Consider the following 10,748-nt stretch of genomic DNA (forward strand, 5'->3'; position numbering starts at 1 on the left):
AGATTCAAATAACCATATATTTTCTATTATATCTTGTTATTTGGACAAAAAGGAAAATAATTGAGTAAAGCAGAGGAACTTTCCACATCTATCTATCTATATAGCCATTTATTTTCCGATCCTTGGGTACAACTGTTATTTATTTATTTATTTATTTATTAAAATGATATTAAAAATAAAATAAAATAAAAAATCCCTTTATTCATTGTAACGTGTTTACATAAAAAATTGAAAATAAAACTATGACTTATAATATGTGTTATTACTAATGAATCCCTAGTGGGTAAAGGCCTCCTCCATTGCTGCCCATTTGTCCCTGTCTTGTGCTGTCGCCATCCAGTCTGTGCCGGCCGTTCTTTTTAAGTCTTCCTCCCAACGCATTTGTGGTCTGCCCCGGCCTCTTTTGCCAAGTGGACCTCCATTTGGTGACTATTAATGTCCATCTCTTATCTGTAAGCCTTGCTGTATGGCCACTTCCATTTTAGTCTTTTTGCATAGCTCAAGGCATCTGTTGCTCCTGTTTTTTCTCTTATTTTTGAGTGTCTTATTTTATCTATTTTTCTTATATTGAGCATGCTTCTTTCTAGCGCCCGTTGACATGTAATGATTTTTCTTTGAGCTTTTGCCGTGAATTTCCAAGTTTGGCTATTATTGTTATTTTTTGTAAACTACATAATGTCCCGTAGTTCAGTGTGCCTTTAGGCATAGGCCTCCGTCAACCTTCTCCAGACCAGCAGGGCCTCAAGTTTAAGCGGATTTCATCTACCCACATAGATGTTAATAAATAATATTATTGACCTGCCTGTTGATACGTGGGCCATACTGAAAGTCTCTGGATTCTGATATATGAGACCACTCATTTTTTCTAAGTGGCCAGTCCAGGAATTTTTCAGTATGACCTAAGTATTGCTGTCCTGGCCATGACGCCATTTGTCAATGTCACGGTGTGAGCAGTGAGGAGACACTCCTTACAAACTCGGCTCTGTTCGGCTCATACTATTGGGGTTGGCATCACTTGACGTCCTTTTACGTGCACAACCACAGATAAGATAATCACTAGAATTTTGACAACACTATTATATAGCCGAAATGGATAGTGCCATATATTAGAAAAGGATAGCATGATTTGTCCCTGAATCACTATCAAACTTTGGTTTTTCAGGAAATTATTGTAAACTGTAACTGATGCAGAACAATTGACGGTATTTATAGTTGTAGTAACTCCATGTGGACTAAAACATGGACCAGATTAGTGCAAAATAAGGAAGAGTGGAGAAGATTGGAGGAGGTCTTTGCCCAAAGGCACACAGAATTGGTTATTGTAGATTAAGGAAAACTGTAGATATAGTATAAAAATGTATTTCTGATATAAATATAAACTCCATGTAATCTTGGGTATGATGCAAAATAGTTTGATTTCATTACTAAGAAAGAGGCAAATAAATTGCATTATTCTGTGCACATTTCCTATTGGAATGGAAAGTTTTCAATAACTGGCCACCATTCAGTAATTAGCCACCTTATACTAAGATGAATTCTGTTTATAGGTGAATAGAATTCATTTTTAGTATAAGATCGCCAGTTATTAAACAGTGACCAGTAATTGACGGATTTCCCTATATGTGAGATAAATTGTAAAACTAAACTTATATGTTGTTACGATTTAAAATCGAATGAAATAAAACAAATGCAACTTTGTTACATTTATTAATGATTGAAATTTCATATGAGGTAATTTGTACTAGAATTAGGTCCGTGGGATGTTAGAGGTTAAACCTGGCATTACGAGCCAAATGATATGTGAATGAAATCTATGTGTTAACGTGGATCAAAATGGAAAAATTGCCGGCTGAGTGTAGCAAATTTTGAGTGTATCAAATACAAAACATGGTGGACAGTGATGGAGGCAAGTTTGTATTAGCATTCTTTATGACACAGTTTTCTTATGACAATAGCCTCACACAACCGGACACCATTTTAGCAATTCATATGTACTTAGTTAAAGGATATTTTGAAATTGGATGAACCTCAGTTGTACAAATAAATAAATTTATCTGAGATGTCAGAATATTACATGTAAGGTACATTTGTCAGTATGAGATGATTTATGACCAAGAATTTACCCTTGATTATCATAGTTTTCACTTGACCTACTAACAACAGAATTATGTTACGTATAAATGTATTCAACATAAGGCATATAAAAGTTCAGTTAAGTCAGACTCCTATTCCAAAAAAACACCTTCCCATAGCATATAATTGATTATGAACCTCAAATATGTTGGCTTTGCCCACTAGACCACTTATTCATAAACGCGCTACTAAACTCAATTAGTTAATTATCATTTGCCCTTATCTGTCATTTTAACTTATGTATTTGTAAGAAAGAGATAAAACATCATTTAACTAAATCAGGCCCGTAAAGTTTTATGAATCAGGGGGCACAAGATGAACTTTCACAACAGGACATGTATAAATATCAAATATGATAGCACATATTTGCTTAATAGGAATTTTAAGCAGTTTTGCTTTTGAAGGGGTTTAATTTGGGTTAATAAGTATAATTAAAAGGACAAACCTGAATAGTTCGGCAGGTGCCTCAGAGGCACTTCTATTGTATATGGATGACATCTTGAGGTCGCTGACAGGCCGGAGCTGCCAGAGAGCGTCCTCGGGCTCCGTCCTGCGGCGCTTCGAAGCGCCGGCCTCCTCCCCGCGCGGCCCTGAAGCGCGCTTGGTGCCTCTCAACGACATCTTGCTTGAGGCATTCACAAGCTACATGTTCACGAGCCACTTGTTGCTTTACACTTGGAGCGCGGCAGTAGCATTGTATAGAAAGTCACAGCGTTCTCTACATGATGGCATTTTAGTTCCGCACAACACAACAACAGGAGGTGCCACCTGAAATGAACAACACACTACTTTCACACATTTGTAACACAAGCTGGCACGAAATTAGCCGATTTCAGCACTGCAGAAGGAAAAATATCCCTATATTACTACTCATGCACTACAATGACAACTTTGACAGGTCACTTGCACAATGTATCTAACAACAAAACAATGCCACTATGAATTGACGATTTCCTAAGGTTTTCCTTCACGAAATCACTGTTTAACACGCGCTAACACGTCAAAATAGCACCCCATCACTATTTGTTAGATAAAAAGCTTACACGATATAACGAAACTACTATTACAATACCAATTATGACGAGCCGTGTATAGACATCGAAAGTACAGGGGGGAGGGGAGGCGATTTCGGGCGAATGTGTTCAGCGTGTTAAGCATTAAAACTGACCCGCAGGTCGCATTTCTTGTGTAAATTGTGTGAAAACGGAGAAGACTCGTATTTGACGTTTCACATTGCACGAAGATGTATGGCGGGGCCGCGGTGGTCGCTGCTGAGCCTCGGTAAACACTGGACGCGGACGTCCACCGACCGAGCTCACTACTCATGCGCACTAAGGCCCGACATGTCAAACACACTCACATAACGCAACAACAAATTCCATATTCTAAACTTATAAGCGTAAATATTTATCCCACGGCCAGTCTCCATTAGATAGTCTACATAACAAAATTGACAACATAGATAGCAGCACTGTTTTGTACCCTGATTGACGTGACTGGTCCTACGCATCATATTGTTCCGTCATGATTCCATATGAATATCTATGATGCATGGTCCGAATCGATCGTACATATCTTGCTGTAAACTTAATATCTTATAATAACTTGCAATTCTACGTACATTTTCTGTAATAGTCATTTGGCGCCATTGATCCAAAAACCTCTTTGGTCACGTGACTATGTACGAATCACCAACGCAAGCCAAGTAAAATGGCCAAAACGCACATCGAGTTCATCTAATGTCATTGGTTTTGAGAGGAACTTGCCGCATAACTTATACATTGAGACAAGATTTTCACTACGTTACAACGGAAAACAAACAAAACACGAGCACATATTCAATAAACATGGGGTTTGTCAGCAAATAGCACAAATTTTAGCGAGAGCATATTACAACATGAACTTAGAGCAAGAGATATCAATAAGAAGTTACGGAAATTGACCACTAGTTGGCGCTATTGCGCTTAAAAAAAGTTGCCAGCAAAAAAAACGGCTTTTATTCTATACCATTTTACTGTACGTTTTCAATACCCCTAAAAATATTTTTTACTTTATATTCTTTCAAAGCCAAAAATGTTTTTGTAATTCAATTACTTATAATGAAAAACCATTGGATACAATATTGAAAACATATTTTGGTATGGCAATGATTGCTCCACTTTGCCTCGATATACGTAAAAACAACGGTTTTTTAAAGCGAGTCATTCATGATCGGACTAGAGTGGAAAAATACAGCATTACTTACACGTCATCTTGAAAGACTACATGTAAACTATACTATGCTATTTGTTGTTGGCTAAGCTATATATAATTAGTACTTTATAGCCTAATCGATAACAAATATAACCAATGTAGGATTATATTTTATAAATTTATTAAAATATTTATTTCAGTACTTCGTAAGGTTAATGGTAATAATAATAACTTCAATCCATAGACCGGTATGCTGTTCCGTTTTTTTTCTACAATAGTCCCAATGCCTGCTGCGACCGGTTCATGGGCGTTTATTGTTGCGCGTGTGAACGGGTTCCAGCAGGCGTTCTACATGACATTAAAGCTCTCCAAGGGGCCTCTACGTGTTGGACCTATATCCCCACGCAAGCCTATCAAAAGACCGGGATTTATAGGCCCGTGAAATCCAAAAAAAAAAAAATGGTAATTCAATCATACAAAAAAACCGGTCAAGTGCAAGTCGAACTCGCGTTCCAAGGGTTCCGTACATAAGTCCGACTCACGATTGACTGCACATTTCTAAAGCCCCCTCCAAACTATGCGCGTGATTCGCGGGCGAAGCCGCGAACGCAAGTGTGGCGTCGATTTCGCACTTTGCAGATTGTTCACGCCTTCGCGCCTTGTTCTCCGTTTTTTGTCGGTATTTCGGCCCGCGTCAAAGGAGACGCGAAGCGCAAACTTGCAAGACTCCACATTACACAATATTTTGGCTCCTCTGTGGCAAGATAAATACTAATTCTATTATGATTATATTATATTAAACAGCTATATTTTACGGTTTTACAATAATACAAAATGGAAAAACAGCTAAATCACGTATGATGCCATAGATAACTAACAGTTAAACTCGATCAGCTGATGCTTTTCCGCCATATTGCCGCAAACCAAACTGCGAAATCGTCATGAAGTGTGCGAGTGTGGAGTCACGTCAACTTCGCGATATGTTCGCTCCGCGACGTCGCGCTGCGATTCACGCGCATAGTCTGGAGGGGGCTTAATAGGTTTTCCTGTCATCTATAGCAAACACATATGTAACTTCGTATATGATGAATAAAGTCTAAGGAAAAAGCGTGCCTCGGAAATCAAGAAATAGTCATTCTCGCATAGATGGCGCACACACCTTTGGCCTATCCTCGGCTAGATGGCGTGATGACACTGTTTCATATTTCGCAAATTTAACACATAGATATCAGTGAATGAGCATGGGTCTAAACAATATAAAAATACTAAAATCATTTATCCATATATATAAACATTTTTTTGATAATTTTATACGTGTTAATTTTGAGTTTTAGTCGTGTGTCGATAGATGGCAGTAAATTTACAGTGACTACAAAATTTACTATGACAGGACCCCTCTACACTATCTATTCTCTTTGTCTATAGGTAAAGTACTATTACATATGTGTATTTTTTTTTCAAAAATTTTAGTCCCAGTAGTTTTAGAGACAAAGGGGGGGGGACTGGTCTGACAGACAGACAGACGCACGAGTGATCCTATACGCTATAAGGATTCCGTTATTTCCTTTTGAAGCACGGAACCCTAAAAATAACTTAAATATATATATACTTATATAAATTTGATTTAGATAATGGATAAATAAAAATAAAGGATAGAATAAACTTAATTTAAGAAGTAAATGAAGAAACAGGTTTTTATCGTTTTTTTATTACCTATTCAATTGTTACATTTCTAAATAAAAATAAACAAAGTTTTGTACGGAACACTAAAACATGTGTTAAAGTAGCTACCTACCAAAAGAAGTCTAACAACATTTATGATAGAATATGGCATTGACAGTAACCCCATACAAAAATTAACTGTTATAGGGATCATCATTCGCCACGTCAAGTATACTGTATAGGTACTGTACACAAAATTTGCTTGTTACTTACATTAATCCTTCTTTTTACCTGGATTCTTAAATGGTTGAAAATAGATTAACCTTTATTGTTTAGACTATTTTAATTTTTTTACGAGATGATTATTTATAATTTAGACAGTCATAGTGTCAAAAATCACTGACATGGAAAGATTATAAATATAAGATTACAAGATTAGCAATTTAAAAACCCAACGAATAAATTTCTCGTGCATGTCTGTTCGTGAATGCGCGACTTTTACACCGGCCGCTCGATCGATGACGTCATGCGTCTGTGTACAAATCCCTAAGCATGTGTGTGTAATCCAAACGCACACATATAAATAATTAACGTTATCCGTTGAACCACCGTGAAAGTATAGTGCCGCAAAGTTATTCATGCGGGTGGCTAAAATAGGAACTAATGGTTTCTTTACTAACTTTAATGGCAAGCCATGGGTGTTGGCGCCATTTTGACGGCATGGAGAAATTTGTCAAAGAATAATCTGCAGACTGACCATACGTAGGTCATACCATTTACATTTTGTGCTTTATCTATATTTGGCACAATGAGCATATTTGAAATCTATAATAATTAATAAGATTAATAAGAATATTTCGAAATAGCTGTTTTAAATTAGATAAGTAATTAAGTACAAAACGATCCGTCTGGAACTAGATTAATTATATTATTATTATTTATATTTTATTAAGCGATAGCGTTTGATAGGTTTATGTTTATTAAACTTGCATAAAATTATGTTAAACGTTATGTTTTTACTTGCGTTAAACTTTATGTTTATTACAAGATTTTATTAAACTTGCCCTGTGAAGCTAGATTTGACCCACTTTTCGATTTCCAAATTGAGCTGAAATTATGCATACATATGCACAGTCAGCCAAAAAAGTGGTCTATCACTTTGCGACTCTATCGTCTGATTGATAGAGTCGAAAAGTGGTAGACCACTTTCTTGGCTGACCGTACCTATATCGGATAAATGGGGTTAGAATGCTCGGATTCTGAACACCAGTTGTTCATAAACAGAAGAAGGGAAGGAGGTAACCCAAGGTAAATGCTACAATGTCACGATGACGAGCACCTGGGAGAGCAGTATATCCAAGATAGCTGATGCTGGACCCTGGCCGCTGTACCTACCTAGTGGAACACAGGTTTGGCGGAACATAGGCACACGCTGTTTTGGTCATGACAGTCATCCGTCACATCTTAATGAGCACTTTGGAGAGCAAGTACCCAAGACTCGGACTGGGAGTGGGAGTCTGATTTGGAGTCCGAGTCGGAGTCGGAGTGGGAGTGTCTAGGCAAATTACAATAATATGATGCGACCAAACATAATACCTATACCTAACTACATACTACTTACATTTACAAATCGTTTAGCACCGAAACTTCTTAGTTTAGTCGCGAATATCATCGTATCGTATCGTATCAGTCGACAATATTTTGGTTTTAGAACATGTATTTTTCTGCCTGGCAATAGAATGTATTTCTTATTTCCGTTAATTTCAAGGGCACATGTATTCTAATTAACTCCATTTCGGAGATCATCTATAATTTCTTTTTTGTCACATTTTTGTCAAGCTCTAAGTTCTGATGATGGAATCAATGAGGAATCGAGGGAACTCCTCAAATCTTTTTTGTATTTTCATCAGAAAATCAAGCATTTTCAATAAAAAGCTGTCGCATTTGATGAAGTGGAACTGCTGATGATGATCAGAACAGAACTCTTCAACGACGCATAGTTTGGCGATTTCGATTTTGTGGGTTAGGTTAGGATAGAACGCTGAAAAAGGTGACGAAGTGATTACATATCTGGTGATCAGTTAAATACTATTATTAAGTAAATTGCACCACGGGACTTAATCGCCTAACATACGCCTAACATATTTAAGATTGACCTCTGACGTTTCGAGGACGGCGTTGTCTCGGAGGAGTCCCGTTGTCCAATTTATTTAAGTTTAAAAATCCTGAAAGTCAAATACTTACCAGCCAATAATTTATATGGCATTTCAAACTATTTTCAGAAGTCGATTTTTTTTTCTGTAAAAGATTAGGTATAATAGTATTAATTTAAACGGTATCGTCTTGGGTCGTCCCATTCGTTTTTCGTCAACTTCTTAAATTAGTCCTATTCTGCTTTCGTCACTCTTTCTACATTCGTCATAATCGACGGTGGCTTTCAATGTAGAATGAGTGACGAAAGCAGAATAAGACTAATTTAAGAACTTGACGATACCATTTAATTAAACGGGGAAGGAATGATAAAAAGTAAATGCTTAGTAATCAAAGCGGCTAGCCATACAGACATATTACAATGCGGACAACTTTAATATTAGGGGATTCCCTTAAACATAACATATGGATGACATGTCCGAATATTTATTCAAAGACCACCTTTGATTGGATTGGTGGCACCTACAGTCGACGTCAAAGATATGTTTACACTTTTGCACCTTATTCCGTTGCAATAAGATGCAAAAGTGTAAACATATCTTTGACGTCGACTGTACATAGATACCCCCGTTGATCAGTCTTAAAAATAGTCTGATCTGTACTTAATCCCTTTGGTATAGGGTTACCACTGTTACCAGATGACAGGAATTTTCCTGACATGTCAGGAATTTTGGCCTTTTGTCAGGAATAGGGACGGAACACCAAAATGTCGGGATTTTTTTTGAATTGATACTTTTTTATAAAGTACCTTTTTATTTACTTAAATTAATCCAAAAACATTGTAAAAAAAATAATAAATGAGATCCACTCAAATTGTCAATAACTTCGTAATTATTAATTAACAAATCTTTACCCAAGCATACATACTTAGTAGATGTTTTTGAAATCGAAATCATGTCTAATATTTGTATGTATATGTGCATTTGCAAAGATAACAATATATATAATAAGAAGTATCCATCGCTAAGACAAATGGTTGTCGGTTTTTCGTTCTTTTATCTCCGGTTTTATCCATCGGATTTTTAAAGAAATGAATATTATTTTATATGATATGATATTTTTAAACTTTGTCTATAAAACAATTTATTTCGAATCTATTTAGTTTGCAGTGAAGGATCTTACATGTACGAAATCTACATATTTGGGTTTGCCTTTGACGTCTCGAAATAAAAAAACATGTCCAGGGTTTTAATTTTAAACTACTTAATTAACACAAAAGTTATGGCCTGAAAACCAGTTTTCAACTTTTGTTCAACTTTGATGCCAAATATCTCGAAGACAATGAACTTTGAAGTAAATATGGGATACTATATTGTTTAAAGCCGTTGCTGTTCATATAATAAGCTACAAAAAACATAAGAAAACTAAGGGATTCAGATCGAAGGTCATTGGCGTGGAGTACAAGTAGGGATTGCAAATATTCGAAACTTTCAGGTATTCGAATATTCGACTTTTTCTGACGACATATTCGAATATTCGAATAATTATTCGAATATTATAAATAATAAGAAAAAGAACGAGAAATCGGTTTATTATCCTTTTATTCAAAAGCTTTTTTCACATATTGCTAAACATTATGATATTTTGCAGAAATCCACTTAATTAACTAGATTTTATCATCCTACTATGAGATGCCTACATTTATAAAAACAAGTAAAAAGCCTAAATAAGATGTATTCAATATTTCTAGATAAAACTTTTATTATAAATGCGTCGTGCGTGAAATAATATAACTTTAACCATCCAAACACCTAGGTATTTAAGATATTTTTTTTAGTAAATAGTTAATTATTTTCTGATTTAAATTAACTTGTAGTCACTCAGAGGCATGTAAAGAGGCCTTTAATTCCATTGTATTTGGAATCTTTATTGACTTTATTTGTTTTGGCAAGTTTTTATTCCTAATGCTCGACTTAATTCTATAATATTGGAATATTTAAGGGAAAAAGTTGACTACTGGGTGGATTATTCGTCAGCTAAAGGTGCATAGTTACTTAGATAAGTTAGATTATCTAGTTGGGCAGGTTTGGTATGATCAAATTTGAGAATTGCGATAAGTGCGGGCAAGGTTTTGTCTTCAAAAAATCGCTTAACGTACGCTTGCACTGAATAAACAGAATGACCTTTAACTTAAAACTTACGCACCGTAAAAATAACATACTTTTTGATTTCATTTTCTTTCAAATTGAGTTAAGTTTCAGTGTATTCAGGAAGTCAATCGAGAGGAATACAGTAAAAATATTATTGCCTTCGTATTTGGGTACCTACCGTTCCTCATTCACTGTAAATACCCGGAAAACACACAGAAACTGTAACTACAGCGGATGAAATAGATTTTTTATAGTAATAAAAAATATTCGAATATTCGAAAACTGAGCGGCCGAATATTCGAATATCAAAACAGGTCGAATATTCGACAAATTCGAATATTCGAATATTCGAATTGCAAGCCCTAAGTACAAGCAAATTGATCGCACATGCGTATTGCTATCGTGTGGTCGCCGGCGGCGCCGCGAAGTTCAGCCAGTGGTTGTGATTAAGTTCACCTA

General features: G+C 35.9%; 1 protein-coding gene across 1 annotated transcript in view; it reads right to left on the reverse strand.

Moving 5' to 3' along the window:
- Positions 1–4,074, reverse strand: part of LOC134678719 (PHD finger protein rhinoceros) — a 43,615-nt gene extending 39,541 nt beyond the window's left edge. Inside the window, exons 1-2 of the mRNA XM_063537380.1 lie at positions 3,755–4,074; positions 2,579–2,901 (exon numbers count right to left, since the gene is read on the reverse strand). Coding sequence (XP_063393450.1) covers positions 2,579–2,754 — 176 coding nt within the window. The 5' untranslated portion in view covers positions 2,755–2,901; positions 3,755–4,074. The remainder of the gene's footprint in view (positions 1–2,578; positions 2,902–3,754) is intronic.
- Between the last annotated feature and the right edge of the window lie 6,674 nt (positions 4,075–10,748).

The sequence above is a fragment of the Cydia fagiglandana genome, chromosome Z, assembly GCF_963556715.1.
Source record: "Cydia fagiglandana chromosome Z, ilCydFagi1.1, whole genome shotgun sequence".
Classification (NCBI taxonomy): Eukaryota; Metazoa; Arthropoda; class Insecta; order Lepidoptera; family Tortricidae; genus Cydia; species Cydia fagiglandana.